This window comes from Halichoerus grypus, chromosome 6 (genome assembly GCF_964656455.1).
Source record: "Halichoerus grypus chromosome 6, mHalGry1.hap1.1, whole genome shotgun sequence".
NCBI classification, from domain to species: Eukaryota; Metazoa; Chordata; class Mammalia; order Carnivora; family Phocidae; genus Halichoerus; species Halichoerus grypus.
The window spans coordinates 41,583,540-41,603,306 of NC_135717.1; the positions used below are offsets into that span (position 1 = coordinate 41,583,540).

General features: G+C 48.5%; 1 protein-coding gene across 4 annotated transcripts in view; it reads right to left on the reverse strand.

Moving 5' to 3' along the window:
- Positions 1-5,509: 5,509 nt before the first annotated feature.
- LARP4B (La ribonucleoprotein 4B) overlaps positions 5,510-19,767 on the reverse strand; it is an 86,313-nt gene continuing 72,055 nt past the window's right edge. For 2 of the 4 annotated variants that reach the window (XM_078075077.1, XM_078075078.1), the window contains 5 exons: positions 12,569-12,733; positions 10,471-10,595; positions 10,270-10,378; positions 8,855-9,123; positions 5,510-8,253 (listed from right to left, as the gene is read on the reverse strand). In XM_078075077.1, coding sequence (XP_077931203.1) covers positions 8,115-8,253; positions 8,855-9,123; positions 10,270-10,378; positions 10,471-10,595; positions 12,569-12,733 — 807 coding nt within the window. In that variant the 3' untranslated portion in view covers positions 5,510-8,114. Of the gene's footprint in view, positions 9,124-10,269; positions 10,379-10,470; positions 10,596-12,568; positions 12,734-19,767 lie in introns of all 4 variants that reach the window. The other 2 variants (XM_036097394.2, XM_078075079.1) reach the window with 1 other exon arrangement.

Genomic DNA, 19,767 nt, shown 5'->3' on the forward strand with positions numbered 1-19,767 from the left:
GCCCGGGCGCATGAGGAGGAGGACGCGGACCTGCATGAGGAGGGCAGGACGCCGAGGGGACACCTTGAGCTCTGACCACCTGCTCAGTGACCAGCTGGGTCCCTCCATTGCCGCCCCGAGGACAGGCTCGGCTTCAGCATGCAGGTCTCTGTGCATCGATGACAAGCGCTGAGGAAGCCCCACAGTGAGGCCCGGCAGGGAAAGCAGGGACACCGCGGAACTGAAAGGTGGAAGCTCTCAGAATGCAGAGGTCACTGTGGCCGGTGAACCCCGAGAAGTGACCTGACCCGGCGTCCCTTGCATGCTCACTGCATGACCCCTGAACTCTGTGAAAGCACCAAATGTCCCTGGTTTGGGCTGTAACAGCTTTGGGTGGCACCTACACATGGGCAGCCTCAGGGCAGAGGGCAGCCGAGGCTCAGGGAGAGCTGCCCAGAGACACTGCCCAAGGCTCCCACGCAGCGTGGCTGGACCCTGCTCCCAGGACAGGTGAGGACACCAGGCCACGGATGTCCAGGAAAGGACCCCAGGTGGTCCTTACCGACCAGCTGCCCTCACCTCTGGGGGGTTTCAGGTCACCCTCAATCCCTCTCAGATACCCAGCTGGTCCCTCGTCCACACCGTCCCCCCCGAAGTAAGCTGGATGGTTGCTCGTCCACACTGCCCGCCCCCAGTCAGCCAGACGGTCGCTCGTCCACACTACCCACCCCCCGTCAGCCAGACGGTCGCTCATCCACACTGGCCACCCCTGGTCAGCCAGACGGTCACTCGTCCACACTGCCCGCCCCCAGTCAGCCGGACGGTCGCTCATCCACACTGCCCACCCCCAGTCAGCCGGACGGTCGCTCATCCACACCCCCAGTCAGCCGGACAGTCGCTCATCCACACTGCCCGCCCCCAGTCAGCCGGACGGTCGCTCATCCACACCCCCAGTCAGCCGGACAGTCGCTCATCCACACTGCCCGCCCCCGGTCAGCCAGACGGTCACTCGTCCACGCTGCCCGCCCCCAGTCAGCCGGACGGTCGCTCATCCACACCCCCAGTCAGCCGGACGGTCGCTCATCCACACTGCCCGCCCCCGGTCAGCTGGACGGTCGCTCATCCACACTGGCCGCCCCTGGTCAGCCAGATGGTCACTCGTCCACACTGCCCGCCCCCAGTCAGCCGGACGGTCGCTCATCCACACCCCCAGTCAGCCGGACAGTCGCTCATCCACACTGCCCGCCCCCAGTCAGCCAGACGGTTGCTCGTCCACACTGCCCGCCCCCCGTCAGCCGGACGGTCGCTCATCCACACTGGCCACCCCTGGTCAGCCAGACGGTCGCTCGTCCACAGTGTCCCCCCCCAGTCAGCTGGACGGTCGCTCGTCCACACTGGCCGCGCTGTCCCCCATGTCTAACGCACTCCCTGCACCTGCTGCACACGTGCGTGGCCCCCACAGCCGGGTGCGGGCGTGCGGGAGAACGCCAGCCTGGGTCCCTGACATTGCCAGGCTGTGTGGTGCTCTCCCGGCTCTGCCCGTGTTTGGGTACCATCTTCCGGAAGGCTCCCTCGGGCAGCTGGCTCCACCTCACATGCTGTCCCGAAACCACCCCACCAGGCCTCTGTCCCCGGTTCCTCGCTCGCCTGCACCTGTCACACGGGTGTGGCCAGAGCACCAGGCGCCAAGCCTGTCGCACATAGTGGCTGACTTGTCTCTAAAACCACCCGTGACCTGGGCCTTAAGGAATCGGCAAATGATGACCGCCCCCCCTCCCCTGGAAGGCAAGGATGGGAGGGGCGGCCGCGAGCTGAGACAAAGGGTCGGAGAAGGTGCACCTCACCGGCACGACGGAAGCGAGGAGCGGGAACGGGTCTAATGACGTCCAATAAAGTGAAACCTCAGAGCGAGGGGATCAAGAGGAAGCTCCTACAGGTGCAGGCACCCACCAGCAGAGCGCCCCAATACCCCGCCAAACGCCAATGGGGCTGGGGGCCGGAGTGGGGCCCCTGGATGCGGCAAGTGCGCTGGGACAGCCGGCGACGCGGGAGCGAGCCCCGCGCAGAGCGCAGGCCTGGAGCGCCACACGCCATCTCCAGCCTCCCGACCCGCGGGCGCCCACCCGCGTCACAAAGCCCACCCTGACGCACCTAAGAGGACAGGATTATATGGCCTGTTCTCTGACCACGATGGGGCCACACTAGAAACCAGTAACACGAGGACAACAGGAAAATCTCCCAACACCTGGAAGGAAAACACCCTTCTACACAGTCCATGGGTCAAAGAAGAAATCTCAAAAAAAAATTAAAAATACAAAGAACTGGGATTCAGCTGACAGGGAAATTGATAGCATGGAACGCTTACCTCAGGAAAGATCATAAATCAGTCATCTTAAATTCCTGAGAAACTAGGAAAAGAGCAAAATAAACCCAAATCAATCTCAAGGACTGGTGAGCTTGGGTTTGCCCACCTGAGCCAGCGCTGGTCCCGGGGTTTCTGTGGGGCTTCTCCCCCCGGGACTCGACCTATTAACCAAAAGTACCTCTTGACCGTTAGTTCCCGACAACGGCTGGTGTGCCGGGCGACCCTCCTGTATTGTATCCTTACCAGCAACGGGGGTCAGCACCCCACCCCCCACCCCGAACCCCAAGTTCATGGTAGGAGAGTCAGCAAATCTTCTCAGTTTGACTTTGCCAATTAGGCTCAAGCTCATTCGGAAACTCGTCCCAAGATGAAGGGTCTCCTGGTGTGGTTTTCAGAGGTAGCCTTGTTCCCAGTTCCAACGGCTACGTGCTCGGACGTGCTGGGACGCGGCCTTTGCCTCGAGGCTGCCCAGGGTCCCTGGGAGCCAGACGCAGCAGGGAGCCGAGCTGGCCGCCTGCTTTGAGGCCTGGGGCGGGCGCTCCCCTGGGGGCAGGCCCGGGGCCAGCTCTAACATCCCACATTCCTGCCCGTTGGGGCTGCAAGGATTCACTCCCGGTCACTCAAACAAAAGGGCTGATTCTACGGCTGTGTGTGGACCAGGGACTGCTGCCTTGACACATGGGCCCCTGCCTGGTCCTGTCTCTCCCGTCCCTTCCCACACTCAGACATGGCCACTCAGCCTTTCTGTGTCAGATGCTCTGCAGGCCACGGGGAGGCCAGGACAGGCACGGCCTGCTCCTCCTCCCAAACTGTGTGATCACAGTCGTCAGGGCCTCACCGCTGGACTGGTTCAGAAGGGCCTGCTGGTATGGGCCCCGTGTGCGTCCTGCGCACGCGTCCTCTGTGCTGTGGCCGGGCGAGGAGGTGCTCTGCAGGATGGCCAGCCGCCCCCACAGCCACCCGCCTTGCTTCTCAGTTCTGGCGGCCCTCGAGCACCACGCGCCTACGGACAGAGCACACGGGCGCACGACCATTCATGAACAAATCGTGACTTTCAGGGAGGCAAGGGGCCACTGTGGCTCAAAGGAAAACCCGGGCGAGGGTGAACCCAGGCAGTGGGGGCCCCTGCCACGCCGGGGACACCCACCGATGGCTGCAGCTACATCTTGCGGACACGCAATCGCCAGTGGTGCCTCCGACCCGCCTCACCTGGCGGCTCACTTGCCCGCTTCAGCTCAGAGCAGGGCCACCCGACCATCCAGCCTCCCAGCAGGGGAGCACAGGGCCCAGGCGTCTGGTGGGCACCTGTGCTAGTAGTGCTCCACGGTGTTTCTGGTTCCACACACACGCAGAACCCCAGTGGGGAGGTGCTGGTGCAAGTCATCCGTTGTTCTGATTTCCCGCCCTACCTCCGGCCCGCCTCCGCATGGCAGGCCAGGAACAGTGTGTCCCAGGGAATCCCAGACACGCCCATCTAAGAGGACTGTCAGTCCCCTGGGCTCAGATGGGGCTCACTGCTCATCACACCCGGCAATATGAGGCCACCTGCTGGTGGTGCTTCTTCAACCATTGCTTTTAGTCCATGACTCAGAAAAACACAGGATTTTAATGTTAACGAAACATGGAGGTATACCAAATAGTGGAATGCAATGATTTCAACTTCTTGGGGGGAGGGAGGCTTAAACGCCAGGGTTCAGCTCTTGCACCCTCCCACGGCCATCAAAAAACAAGCCCAGACGAGCAGCACGCAGTGGAGAGGTCTATGTCCCCCCACCCAGAACACGTGCATCTGTGAGCAAGTGGGGCCGAGGGCCAGCAGAGCTGCCACTCCAAGCCTTCATCAGCCAGTCCTGATGTGTGATTGTCACATCAAGCCAGTGAGTTTTGAATGGTTACACGGAAACAGCAGAGCATGACCCTAGTTCTTCCAAATTTTCTAGGCCAGTGCTGTGCTAAAAAGCATACTCAGTAAATATTTCATCAATTTAACAAACATTTATTGAGCACCTGCCATGTTGCAGACAGTGTCCTAAGAACAGGGGATACAAAGGCGATTGGGATGGGCTCACTTCCTGCCTTCATAGAGCACACTGAATTACAACTGTGAGGAGTTCCATGAAAGAAGTTCCTAGCAACGCAGAATGATGGCTGGATGAAAGCCAACGGGGTCAGCAAAGAAACAGAACTACAGACAGTAATGAAGGGAGCACCTAGACAACATGCATGCATCTGTGGGGACTCCACAAGTAACAAGTGTGGCATCACCCACCATGGAGAAATAACAAACCAGAGACCCTCCGTATGGCGAGCGTAGAATTAGGCTGTGACCCAGACCACACACGCACATCCAGGCCAACAATTCCAGATGGACTGCACGCACACACGCACGCATGCGCACGCACACATACAGATTATCTTTACGCCTACAGAGTAGGGAAATACTTCAGAAACAAGACCAAGACGCTAGAACCACAAAGGAGAAGGATAAATTTTACTACATGATCATCAAAAACTGTAAGATAAAACATACTCTAAAAAAGTTAAGACAACTGGTAGGGATTGAAGAGAAGTATTTGTAACATACATAACACACAAAGAGTTAGTAGCCCAAACAGATCAGGAACACCACGTCAGTGAAAAAAAGGGGAAAGGAAATGAACAGGCAGTTCACAGACGAGGAAAATCAGTCAATTGACATCAAAGCAGACCATCCGTGCCCCAAATCAATAATCTACTAAGCGGTTCATCCACCTGCAGCCTTGAGCGGCGCTGGCATCACCAGTATTTAGGGGTGAGTCAATTACTTTGTTTCTGAGGCTCACGTCTGATCTGAAAACCACAAGGACCCATCATCAAGTGACTCTATGGGAACATCGCACAGAGACAGGCCATTTAACACAAGCAACGGAAGATCCCGAGATCAGGGTATTTAGCTCCGTGGTAAATCCTGGATTCAATGCACTGCTCCCCCGAATGCCTGAGACCACTATGCCGACTGGGGGCCCCTCACGCTGCAGACGCTCAGAGCCTTGATAATCCAAACACCAGTTGGAGGCAACCACATTCCATTCTCATGTACACTGATAGGAAGAGACAAGAATTATTTTTTAAAAAGATGTATTCTTGAAGGAATTAATTAAAAAAAAAAATCAAAAGAAAAACTGCAACAGTGCCTAAATCTTTATTTTCCATAACCTACATTTTTTTCAAATTAGACAGTTTTACACTGAATGACACAAAAGGAAACTTAAATTATCAATAGTTTACACGTAAGCTTGATTCCAGTCTTAATGAAAAGAAGTAGAACAAAAACAAAGGCCCTCAAGAAAGCTTCCGTAGCACGTCCCGCTCGGCGGACTGGCGGCTGCTGGCTCTGCTTCTGACTTGGATTGTCTGCGGCACCCAGGGTGACAGGCCACGAAGCACACGAGCCCCCAAACGCAGCTCGCTGGTGGCGGGCACAGACACGCGCCTTCCTCACCCGCTGCCCCTGTAACAAACTGAACTGGCTTTGAAATGTAAACTGCGTGATCCTGGCTAACAGAGCCGCTGGAAGCACCTTCTGCCACCGCCAGTGACAATCAGTGATGCTGGGACAGGCGGGCCAGGCCAGGAACATCAGGACACCAACTCTTAAAAACAACTACTCTACTGGAAATTCATGTCTGGTGAAATGGGGCCAGATTCTCATCCCGCTATTTCCAAATTATAAGTATCCTCACACAATTTTACAAGTTAAAATGTCATTTGTGATTGCTGTATCTCTGATTCTACACCTGAGCTACTGCTGGGGGAAGGAAAGACTTCCGTTTCTACAACTGGACAAAAGCCCCCACCAGCTGTGGCTGCTCGTGCCAGAGCCACCGTCTCCGTGCCGCGTCCCAGGCTCCCTTCTCTTCTGTGAGGGGAAAATCTCACCGTGATCTCAGAAAGGTGGGGTTTGGGACATTTATAGCTATTTGGCGTATCATCATTGCTTAATTAAAAAGGGTGCTATAAAAATCCCACCAGAGCGAGGTTGCAACTCTGGCTGCAACCGATGTGGGCCGCAGGGACAGGGGTTGCAGTGCGGCGAGCGGCACGGAGGCTGCAGGACCGCCAGGCCACGCCCCTCCCGCGCACTGGCCGCCCCCGCTCCCGGCTGTGCCCCATTGCTGTCACGAGTGACCCCCTTCGTCCAGCCGGCCGTGGACGGCTACGGCTGGCTCTAGCACACAGCCTGCCACCAGGGCAAGGATCTATCATTCCTGAAAACCAGTGTGTCAGCTCCACACAGGGTTTGCGGCCCGGGGGGGTGGGGGTGGGGGCGGGTGACCAAGGCTGACCGCATCCGCTCCCTCCTCCAGCAAAGACTGCCACAGTAAGCACTTCCTGGGGCTTGCCTTTCCAGCTCTTCTTACAGTACTCATGAGATGGGGCGTCAGAGGTCAACTAATTCCTCATTTTTTAAGTCAGCAATCCCTCACCTCCAAAAAAAGAAATCCCCCTGTTCCTTTTACACTAGCACTGTGTACTCGTAGATAGTGAGTCCTGGCGGCTTCTCTGAAGGAGACGGTCAAGCGCACCAGGGTCGGCTCTCCTCTGGCAGTTAGGATTCTAAGTAGATTATCTTTTGCTTTCTCCTGAAGCTCCTGCCAGTTTCTGCTTCCTACATTATGCTTTCACATTAGCTATGATTAGTACATATTTACAGACTTGTGAGAAGAGCATGAAAACGTCGGAAGGCTTTGCTAGGACTTTCCATTTCCCTTCTGCAGCAGCAAAGAGACAGAATCAGCCCAACACACCAGCATCAGAGAAAAAGAAAAACACCTCAACAAATTAAAATAATATTCAAACCACAACATTTAGTTTATCTACATCCAGCTCAATAGCAACATTTATAATATATCAATAATTTTTATCAGATTTTTCTCTTTAGGGTACCTTTTTAATATGTTCTGATTATTTACAACTGTACAAGCAAAGCACACACTCCCAAGTGCACATATTTAATACAGTATCGACTATTTGCATTTACAGGATTTCTGAACAATCTGAAGAAGGTCAACTGTTGAAGATCTTCAGGGTGTATTGCAGACACCACTGCCAGGCCCTGTGTTACAGAACGCTAGCTTGGGGACACCCGCGGCGGCAGCCCCACCAGACTGAGCAGCTCTGTACCCCTCGTGCCAACCCAGGGGCCAGTCTCCACCAACTCTAAGCTGTCTTATACAAAAGTTAAGGCAAAGTCATTTTCAAGTTTAAATAAAATTCAAGTCTTTAAATATTGGATGGAAATAATGTTTTTAAAAAGAACCCTCAGTCTTGTTAAATAACCTTTTGTGGAATAAACTGTATGGTTACATTTAGCAGGAAATGTTTTAATGTCTGCTGCTTAGAATACTTCAAGAAAAAATTTAGGCATTTTAAAACAAAATAATTTATATTTAACTTTATTATGAACCACTAGCGTTAGTGCATGCGCGTTCTTCGGAGTGCAGCACTTCCGGAAGGGGATCAGTGAGACCCTCGTCTGGGAGGGACTGTCAGCCTCACCACCGAGCCCCCCGCAGACTCCACTCCCTCACGACTTAAGCAACGCTTCCACTGCGGGCCGATGCGGAGCCACGGGAAGGCGCCCATGCAGCGGCTAACGCGGGGGAGCCACAGGGGCCACAGGGGCTCCCATGCCCTCCCGCCAGCTCTCGGGAGCAAGACAACATCAGGGTACATTTTTGTGGGGACACGTGAGTGGGCAACCAGGTTTATGTTTTCATTTAAGTTCTATTCACAATGTGCTTTGACTCTGTCTTACACAACAATCACTTGAGACAGGAGTGAGAGGCTGGTTACTTGCTTGCAGCACATCAAAACTCAAGGTTTCAGGGCTCTCTGGGGTGCATCTCGCCCAGTAGGTCAAAAACGGGCTGTATTTTTTTAAAAAACAAAAACAAAAACAAAACCACTAGCGTCACTTGCTAAGATTCTGAATGAAGTACAACTCCCAAGCCAGCGAGGGCGTGACCTGACCCCTCTCTTCTCCAGGCCACACTGACCGAGTCGCCTCCAACCTCGATCCCAGCGGTCTTCAGCCCACCCATCGGTCTGGACATCTCAAAGGAATGCACTTGCTAACCAGTTATTTTAAAAAATGAAGTAGCATAGTTCCGCTTAATTTAGAAAAACTCACTATATATAGCTTGCATTCATAGCCACATGGAGGCTTAATAAAAATATCAATTTGTTAGGATAAATGCATTTTCTATCCTGAAAAAAATCAGACTTATGCATCACCTCCAGTTAAGCACCAACCTAAAATAAGGTTTATATTAATTAAATCCTGAAAAATAGATTTTTTTCAAGAGGGGGAAAATCCGACTCATGGAAGAAAAACCACTTGCAGGCACCTCACCGGCCTTGTCTACGCTGCAAGCCCCTAACCAGCGGCTCATTCTTGGCCCCGAGTGGGACAGTGCTTAGTTGTGGCGACCCCAGCTCCTCACAGCCCTCCCAGACCTCGGCGCTCACTGAGGGGACTTGGGAGGGGTGCTCTGTTCTCTGTGTGGACGCTTCCCGGCGGCCGGGGGCGAGGGCCGGCGGCCTGGCGGCCTCCTCTGGTCTTTGGGTGGTCCCGGGTTGGACTTGGGGGCAGGGGGCTCTCTCTCGGCGAGCTTCTTTTCTTCCTTCCCACAACCAACAGCGTTGGGCTTTTGTTCTTTTGGGGGCTGCAACGGGGAAGACGGAGGCTCTCTACTCGTCCTCTGACAAATCTCCGCATAGCTGGGTTTTCGCAATTCCTGGGAAACAGACACAATGCTGGGATTACGTGCACAAAAGGACATCTCCAAATGTGTGAAAATGAGTTCACTTCAGGTAAAAGTGAACAATGTTTTCAGCGGGTGCTCAATTCCACACTCAAAAGTGCTGTCACTTGTAAAAGTTCATAAATTTCAACAAGTTTTGTTTCCCCTGCAGCACAAGGCTCCCTCCAAGACACTCTAGGAACATCTTATAAAAATGGATAAAACCAGAAAAGGTCCTGAGATATGCAGTGCCAGCCTCTGCACTCTAGAGTCACATGGAAGCCCTAAAAAAAGGTGTGAGAAAAGGTGCCCCTGGAAAGAGCCAGAAGCAGCATCTACCTCCTCCGCCCACACGTCCTTGCAAACACCCTCACGTCGCACAGCATGGGCTTCCTGGAACACCTGAACCATGCAGCCCATCACTTACCAAGAAGCTTCAAATAATGTCTGTGCCCATTTCAAACCACCAGAGGCTGGTGGTGTAGATTCAGGAAAGGTGAAGACAGTTAAAAACTTTTTTTAAAAAGTTAATTTTTCAGGTAAGTGGAAGCTTGAAGGCTAAATAACAGAAGAGAAACTTAAAACTATTTCACCTCCATAAGCCAATACTAACTTAAAAGTAACTAATCTATAAAAAACGTTTCCTTTAAAGATGCAACCTTATAGATAGGATTTAATTCCCAAATCTAAACGACAAAAGTTCACTGAATCAGAATAAACCAGGTTGGCTGCACCAAGGGGGAAGGAGGCAGGCAGAGGAGGTGGAGGGGGGCCTGCAGCCAGGACGGAGCCGCCCGGGTGGGAGCAGGTGGGGAGGGGTGGCGTGGCTTCTTCCCGATGTCCACTGGGACAAGTGATCGGAATCCATGCAGAACACGGGGCTGCAGTCTTGAGACTTCAAAAGACAACTTGGCTCAGCCAACAGTGAAATAAGAAGCCCCCAGGGTGGCGGCAATGAGAAATAACCAGGACACTCAGTGGGAAGTCAGCAGCCAATACTCAAGGTACTCGGTGAGGAAAGCACAGCACCTACACACGTAAAAAACCCAGCAAACCAGACTTCACTGAAAATAAGCTGACACAGAAAAGGAACACCATGCCCCTCCTCCCCGGGGCGGGAAGAGCGGCCAGGACACGTACCGTGGCAGCGCCGTTCACCTGCACTGATTTACTCGCCGTTGTAGTTAGGGCAGAAGGAAGTCTGTCCACACTCGAGGCTTCTCTCTGCTTCTCCACCACCTTGGGATCCCTGTAAAAATGCCACCCAAGGTCTGAATCTCCCACTCACGACAAGCAAGGGCAGTCCGACAACACGGAGGCTCGGCAGAAGGCGGTACTTACTCGGGCAGACAGGCCGGGGAGGGAGAGCGCCCATAGGCTGCGGACACAGCACTGGGAGCCGGCACCAAGGGCTCTCTGGGGCTCACCGCGGGGAGCGTGTTCGTGCTTACATCCGCGTTTAGGCTCTGAAAACCAGGGGAAGGACAGTTCAATGCAGGGAGAGACACAGTCCTCAGATTTCTGTCCTAATGACCTTAGACACACCAACAAAGGTCCCAGTCTGAACGACAAAGAGGCTTCCCGCCTTCCTCCTGGGGGCACCGGGGTCACTCTGCTGGGGCTGGAAGCATGGCCTCTACCAAGGGGAGCAACCAGCAGTGAGAGGAAACAGAGCCCTGCCTGTCCTCCAGGACGCTCCCCCACTGCCCGCAAACACCTCACCCCTTGTGCGACTCGGGCCCCCCTCTGGGCCTCCACTTTCGTTGTCCACAAGCTTGTTTTCTCCACAGAATAAATATCAAAGGCATCTTATTCCTGACACCCCAATGCCTAGCACAGCCTGGCATATGATGAACCCTCAAATTTGTTAAATGTGGAATTCCCAGTCTAATTCCGTGTGGCTCCTTCTTGTAACTAAAATCAAAAAGATCGACACTTCCACACAGACATAAATGTGGGTGCTTCAAGGTGGGTGGCAGGTGTTGGCAGTTCCCAGCCCTGGAAGCAGGTGTAATTATTCCCAGTTTAACAGCCGAGGAGATGGAAGCTTGGAACATGGACATTAAATCTGTCCTCGGTCATGGGACAAAGACGTGAGTACCACCAGCTGCTCTTACTCCAGACAGCGCCCCCCACACAGCGGCAGTTCACCAGGGCAGTCTTCCTCGTGCCAGGTGACGAACACGTCACTGGAAGTCAGCATGCGCACAAAGAACGCTTTCTTACAATTCTACTTTCAGAGCAGGTCAAAGGTTCAGCTGCAGACTGAACTGAGAACATCTAGAGGGAGCAAAGCGGGCGGGACGGCACCGTCTATGCCCTCTGCCCCTGGCGCTGTGGCCCTGCCACAGAACCAGACTCTTCACAAGTCCATGCTCAGCTGAAGGAAGCCAGGCTGGTGGGAAGGTGCGAGTGGAAAATGCCTCCTTTCTGTAAAGGTTCATTTACTCCAGGGTATGGTCTTGTCTTGCTGTGCCGGAGTGCAGACAGCAGCCAGCGTGACCCAGCTCCCTTCTGGGGACGAGCTGCCAAGCACCCCCCCCCCCCCAGCAGCTCCCACACTCAAGCGCCAAGGCAACAGAAAAAGCTGTTGCAGGGGGCCCACTGAGAAGCTATGACTCCCCGGGCTGTGGAATCCAGCTCAGACTTGTTAAGCAAGCATTCATGGAGACTCGAAATGTAAAAAATAGTAGTTGCTGCTTTTGGAGCGGGGTGGAGGCTAGCCTGTTCGCCCCCTGTGCCTGACACCAAGGGGAGTAAGGCCAGGGGGTCACTGGAAGTCAAGGCCCCTCAACCGCACTGACTCTAACATCACTGGAGAGAGGCAGCTGTAGCCCAGAGACTACTGTCTGAAAGTTTAAGACTTAAAATAATGCACAAGATGTGCCAAATGTACGTAGTATGTGATTGTTACTGTAATGTACAGTCCTGCAGTCTACCCCAGCGCAAAGGTTAACAACAGGAGCAGGGAGCATGCAGCAGCAGGACGAGGACTGGACGTGGCGCTTTATAAATCCCTCCCTGAGCCCTGTATTACATTAGGGTGTTTCCGGGCTCCTTGTTGTGGCATAGATCACTAAAAATTCTCATCACTTCTGTTGTAACTCAGATTTCTGTTTTATTTTGCAGACTTGTAAAATAAAGGCAGGTCCTGAATAACAACAATAAAAGTGCCATCTGAGCCTCGGGGTGACAGAGAGCATCTGTATGGCACACGATGCCAGTTTCCACCCCTGACCTTGGCAGACAGTAAGGGAATTAACAGAGAAGGTCTAGTCCTAGGTTCAAGTCTGACCCTACCACTCCAAATCCACGTGGCCTCTGCATCACTCACCCTCTCTGAAACTCTTCCACATAAGAAGACTGCCTGTATGAAGAGTGTGGCAGAGAGCCTGGTGCAAACTTGGCACTAGGCAAACATTCGCGGTATGTGTCTTACCCTTTCTTTTGAGGACCCTATTAACAAGCTAGACAGCCTGTTTTCAAAGAGGTCCTCTGTCTTCAGGTGGCCTGCTGCCCCAGGCAACGGAGGGAAGTTGGACAGTCCTAATTCGAAGCTCGGGGACGGGGGCTTTGGTGGCGTTGGAGACTGAGTTTGACTCCTCTGAAAGAGAACAACACTGTCATGTTGCAGAAGCATAGACCGTCCGATACTAAGACACAGCAGAAGAGTAAGGCAAACAATCCGTTCCAGCTTCTGATCTCCGTCTCTGTCTGAATACAGAGAGGTCTCCCAACGACCGCAACACTTCGTCATTTAAACAAAGGTCATTTATTAGGCAACTGTAACCATCAGGAGCACAGTTATAAAGCCGAACCCTCTTGAGGCTGCCACCGGCTGTATGGAGCTACCTCTCTGCGATGCCAAGACCGTCCGGTTCCCAGTCCACAGTCGGCCAACACAAACCAGGGGTAAACAGGCATGCGGCTGAGCACAGCACAGAGGCATTGGATGGACAAGCGAGGGAGGCAAACTCAACCCCACCGGTCGAACATCACAACAGCCTGAGTATAGCCGCTGACCATACTCCTCTCCAGACAAGAATTGTGTTATTACCAGAGAGCCTGCCATCCAACTTATAAAGGAGATAGTGAAATAAAAAAATGCCACTCTGAACTCCCTGAAACTTATGTAAGAAATTTTACAAAGATTTCCATTAAAAAATAGTTTAAGAAGGGGGAAGGGACTTCAGTTATCTGAAACCTAATTTATTCACTTTATATTTTAAAATCACTATGTAAAAACATGGTTATTTCATGACAGATTTTTATCAGGTTCCTTGAGTTTGGTTTCTTCATAATAATATCCAAGAGTAATTTATAAACCCAAGATCCCAGAAGAAAGGCAATGATGTATTTTGATTAAAAAATTAACAGAGCAACTTGCTTTAACAAGCTAGAGTCATACTGTGAATATCCAGTTCCTTGGAGAAGATAAGGAACAGAAGGGGGATAGTTATCTGGGTGGAAGGTAGGCTACTCTGACTGTAAACAATGCTTTCATGGGGCTCACGTAGCTGCAAAGGACCAACATTGCCCAGCAACTTATACCAACAGGAAGATGATTCCCTACAGAGGTAGAATCTGGAGAAAATCTGTTAGAACTCAAGAGACAGCAGGTTAAAGAGTGAAAAGGGACCCACGCTGACAAAAATCCCACTGTCTCTTGGGGGAATTCATCCCAAACCACAGAACAACGTAAGACCACAGCCAGAGATCTAAGCGAAACAGATATAATATGCTTGATAGAGAACTTAAAATAATGATAAGGATACTCACTGAGCTTGAGAAAAGAAGACATCAGAGAGACCCTTACCACAGAGATAAAAGAGCAAAAACAAAAACAATCCATCAGAGATGATGAGCACAATAAACAAAATTGGAAACAGGCTTGATGCAATGAACCTCAGGCTGGAAGAAACAGAGAAACAAATTAGTGACCTAGAAGATGAAGTAATGGAAACTAATGAAGCTGAACAAAAGAAAGGATTATGGAACATGAGAATAGACTCAGGGAACTCAGTGACTCTATCAAACATAACAACATTCTTATCACACGAGTCCCAGAAGAAGAGAGAAAAGGGGGCAGAAAGTTTATTTGAGGAAGTGACAACTGAAAACTTCCCTAATCTGGGATCCAGGAGGCAAAAAGAACTCCCATCAAAATCAACAAAAGCAGGACAACCCCAAGACATACTGTAATTAAATCTGCAAAATACAGTGATAAAGAAAAAGTCTTAAAAGCACCAAGACAAAAGAAGTCATTAACTTACAAAGGAAGACCCGTAAGATTTTAGCTGGAGATTTCTCAACAGAAACCTGGCAAGGCAGAAGAGAGTGGAATGACATATTCAGTGTGCTGAATGGGAAAAATCTGCATCTAAGAACACTATATCCAGCAAGGCTATCTATCATTCAGGATAGGAGAGACAAAGGGTTTCCCAGACCAACAAAACCTAAAGAAGTTCATGACCACTATACCAGCCCTGCAAGAAATATTAAGGGGACTCTTTGAGGGGAAAAGAGATGGACCAAAAATGACAAAGACAGGAAAAGATCAGAGAAAATCTCCAGAAACAACAAAACAAGTAATAAAATGGCACTAAATATATACCTATCAACAATCACTCTGAACGTAAATGGATTAAATGCTCCAATCAAAAGACAAGGGGCATAAAAACAGATTTAAAAAAAGCAAGATCCATGTATGTGCTGCCTACGAGAGACTCATTTTAGACCCAAAGACACCTCCAGATTGAAAGTGAGGGGGTGGAGAACCATTTATCAAGCAAATGGATATCAAAGAAAGCCAGAGTAGCAATCCTTATAACAGACAATCTAGATTTTAAACCAAAGACTCTAACAAGAGATCAAAAAGGGCATTATATCATAGTAAAAGGGACAATCCAACAAGATCTAAAAATTGTATTTATGCACCCAACATGGGAGCACCCAAATATATAAACCAATTAATAACAAACATAAACATACTGGTGATAACACATAATAATAGTAGGGGACTTTCACACCCCACTCACAGCAATGGACAGATCATCTAATCAGCAAATCAACAAGGAAACAATGGCTTTGAATGATACAATGGAGCAGAAGGACTTAACAGATATATTCAGAACATTTCTAACACAGCAGAATACACATTCTTTTCAAGTGCACATGGGATATTCTCTAGAATAGATCACATATTAGGTCACAAAGCAGGCCTCAACAAGTACAAAAAGACTGAGATCATACCATGCATATTTTCAGACCACAAGGCTATGAAATTTAAAGTCAACCACAAGAAAAAATCTGGAAAGACCACAAATACATGGAGGTTAAACAACATCCTACTAAACAATGAATGAACGGGTCAACCAGGAAATCAAATAAGAAATAAACACATTGAAACAAATGAAGATGAAAACACAATGCTCCAAAACCTCTGGGATGCAGCACAAGCTGTTCTAAGAACAAAGTATAGAGCAATACAGGCCTACCTCAAGAAGCAAGAAAAATCTCAAATAGACAACCTAATCTTACACCTAAAAGAGCTAGAAAAAGAAAAACAAAGCCTAAAGCCAGCAGAAGGAAGAAAATAATAAAGATAGAGCAGAAATAAGTGATATAGAAACTAAAGAAAACAAGAGATCAATGAAATCAGGAGCTGGTTCTTTGAAAAAACTAATAAAATTGATAAACCCCTAGCCAGACCTATCAAAAAGAAAAGAGAAAGGACCCTAAATAAATAAAATCACAAATGAGAGAGGAGAAATAACGACCAACACCACAGAAATACAAACAATAAGAGGATATCATAAAAAACTATATGCCAAAAAAATGGACAACTTGGAAGAAATAGATAAATTCCTAGAAACATATAATCCACCCAAACTGAAACAGAGAGAAATAGAAAATTTGAACAGACCGATAACCAGCAAAGAAACTGAATCAGTAATCAAAAACTCCCAACAAACAAAAGTCCAGGGCCTAATGGCTTCCCAGGGGAATTCTACCAGCATTATCCTAATTCCAAAATCAGATAAAGACTCCACTTAAAAAAGAGAACTTCAGGCCAATAGCCCTGATGAACACGGATGCAAAAATTCTCAATAAAATACTAGCAAACCAAATCCAATAATACATTAAAAAAAAAAAAATCATTCACTACAATCAAGTGGGATTTATTCCTGGACTGCAAGTGTGGTTCAATATTCACAAATCAATCAACATGATTTACCACATTAATAAAAAAAAGGATAAAAACCATGACCATTTCAGTAGATGCAGACAAAGCACAATACCCATTCATGATAAAAACCCTCAACAAAGCAGGTATAGAGGGAACATACCTCAATATATAATAAAGGCCATCTATGAAAAACCCACAGCATCTTCAATGGGGAAAAAATGAGAGCTTTTCCTGTATGGTCAGGAACACGACAGGGATGTCTGCTCTCACCAGTGTTACTTAATATAGCACTGGAAGTCCTGGCCTCAGCAATCAGACAACAGAAAGAAATAAATGTCATCCAAATCGGCAAGGAAGAAGTCAACACTTCCACTATTTGCAGACGACATGATAGCTTATATGGAAAACTGGAAAGATTCTACCAAAAAACTGCTAGAACTGATACACGAATTCAGTAAAGTCACAGGTTACAAAATCAATGTATAGAAAAATCTTTTGCATATCTATACACCAATAATGAAGCGGCAGAAAGAGAAATTAAGGAATCAATTCCATTTATAACTGCACCAAAAACAGTTAAGATACCTAGGAATAAGCCTGACCAAACAGGTGAAAGACCTGTACACTCTGAAAACTATAAAACACTGATGAAAGAAATTGAAGATGACACAAAGAAATGAAAAGGCATTCCATGTTCATGATTGGAAGAACAAATATTGTGAAAATGTCTATATGACCCAAAGCAATCTACACATTTAATGCAATCCCTATCAAAATACCCACAGAATTTTTCACAGAGCTAGAACAAACAATCCTAAAATTTGTATGGAACCACAAAAGACCCTGAATAGGCAGAGCAGTCTTGAGAAAGAAAAAAAAGCTGGAAGCATAACAATTCCAGACTTCAAGCTCTTATTACGAAGCTGTAATCAAGATAGTGTGGTACTGGCACAGAAACAGACACATAAATCAGTGGAACAGAGTAGAGAACCCAGAAATGGACCTTCAACTCTATGGTCAACTCATCTTCGACAAAGCAGGAAAGAATATCCAATGGAAAAAAGATAGTCTCTTCAACAAATGATGTTGGGAAAACTGGACAGCCACATGCATAAGAATGAAACTAGACCACTTTCTTACACCATATACAAAAATAAATTCAAAATGGATCAGAGACCTAAATGTGACACCTGAAACCATAAAAATCCTAAAGAGAACACAGGCAGTAATTTCTCTGACAGTGGCAGTAGCAACTTCTTTCTTGGTATGTCCTCAAAAGCAAGGGAAACAAAAGCAAAAATGAACTACTGGGACTTCATCAAGACAAAAAGGTTCTGCACAGCAAAGGAAACAATCAACAAAACTAAAAGGCAACTTTTGGAACGGGAGAAGATATATGCAAATGATGTATCTAATAAAGGGTTAGTATTCAAAATACATAAAGAAGTTATAAAACCCAACACCCCACAAATGAATAGTCCTATTAAAAAATAGGCAGAAAATGTGAACAGACATTTCTCCAAAGATATCTGGAGAGCGAACAGACACATGAAAAGATGCTCAACATCACCCATCATCAAGGAAATGCAAATTAAAACCACAATGAGATAAAACATCACACCTGTCAGAATGACTAAAGTTAACAAGACAGGAAACAACAAATGTTGGAGAGAGGATCTGGAGAAAGGGGAACCCTCATGCACTGTTGGTGGGAATGCAAACTGGTGCAGCCACTCTGGAAAACAGTATGGAGGTTCCTCAAGAAGTTAAAAATAGAAGTACCCTGTGATCCAGCAATCAAACTACTGGGTATTTACCCAAAGCATACAAGAACACTAATTCAAAGGGATACATGCACCCCAATGTTTATTTACAATAGCAAAACTATGAAATCAGCCCAGCTATCCATCAACTGATAAACAGATAAAGAAGATACGGTATATATGTACAACGGAATATTACTCAGCCATCAAAAAGAATGAAATCTTGTCATTACATGGATGGAGCTAGAGAGTATTACGCTAAGTGAAATAAGTCAGAGAAAGACAAATACCATATGATTTCACTCATATGTAGAACTGAAGAAACAAAACAGATGGCAAGGGGAAAAGAGAGAGAGAGAGAAACCAAGAAATAGACTCTTCACTCTAGAGAACACACTGCTGGTCACCAGAGGGGAGGGGGCTGGGGGGTGGGTGAACAGGTGATCAGTATGAAGGAGCGCACTTGCTGTGATGAGCACTGGTGACATACGGAAGCGCTGAATCACTACACTGTACACTAATGTTACACTGTGTTGACTAACTGGAATTGAAAACTTTTAAAAATAAATAAAACTCAATAGGAAGTTAAAAATATCAATCCCACTGTGTCTTTCTGGCACCCCTGCCTGTTTCTCACCTTTATCACGGTGCAGGTACCTGACGTTCAGCTCAGTTTCGGGAGTGACGTGCCCTCAGAAGTAAGCTCCCATTTACTCCACTCAGCCCCTCCATGCTTTGGTAACTCAGCAAGGCTCCAAGTTATGCACAGACCTATCGTCTCAAAGTCGTTCTCAGGGGCTTTAAACATCCGCATTTTTCTGAGGTGAACCCAGGTTTTCAGAAGACCACATTTCCAGGCATTCAAACGTCACAAAAATTTACTAAATCTTGAGTTTTTAGGAATTAGAGAGGCAGGCAACTGCCTAGATGCAGGAGTTACAGAACGGCAGCGCCTACATATGAGCTCTGATCTTGAACGCAGTGTTTAACATTTTTTAGGATTTGCATGGCTTGAGGTGAGGTACGAACTGGCCCTGGTCCCACAGCCTCGCTGGGCCAAGTGAGCACACGCTATTATCCATCTCCAAGTTCCAGAAGTCACCAGAATGTCCCAAGGCAGCCAAAGATGCACTCCCCTTAAGAAATTTACCTGCATCATGTGCCTGGCCTTCCAAGTGGCCAAAGGTAAGACCACGTGAGTCAGGAACACAAAATGTAACAGAGATGGCAATGGGAAGAAATGTCACCTCTACAGGTAATTTAGTAACCAAGGAGAATAATTCATTTAAGGTAACTAGTTAAGTGACAACCTCTCTTGTTAGTCCAAATGTTACAGGAACTCATTAATTCCAACTGTAATCAACCAATATAAATGACCTTACCAAAGGGTTCACCAAAAACCAGACTAAACTGACCAACAAGGTAGAACTATGGGTATTTTAGTAACTAATAATTCGTACTTTCAAGACAGAGAAAATAGATCTTTTTTAACGGGAGAGCACATACCCACTGGCTCAGGGGGCTGGACCAAGAATTTACTCCAGGTCTTTCTAGTCCTCCAAGTGTCAATGTCTACATCCTTCCTCCCACACGTCCACACACGCTACTAACTGGGCATACTTCGTGTGGAAACACACCAGATCCATCCCCACACCAGAGCTCGGCAGAAGCATTATCCATAGGAGG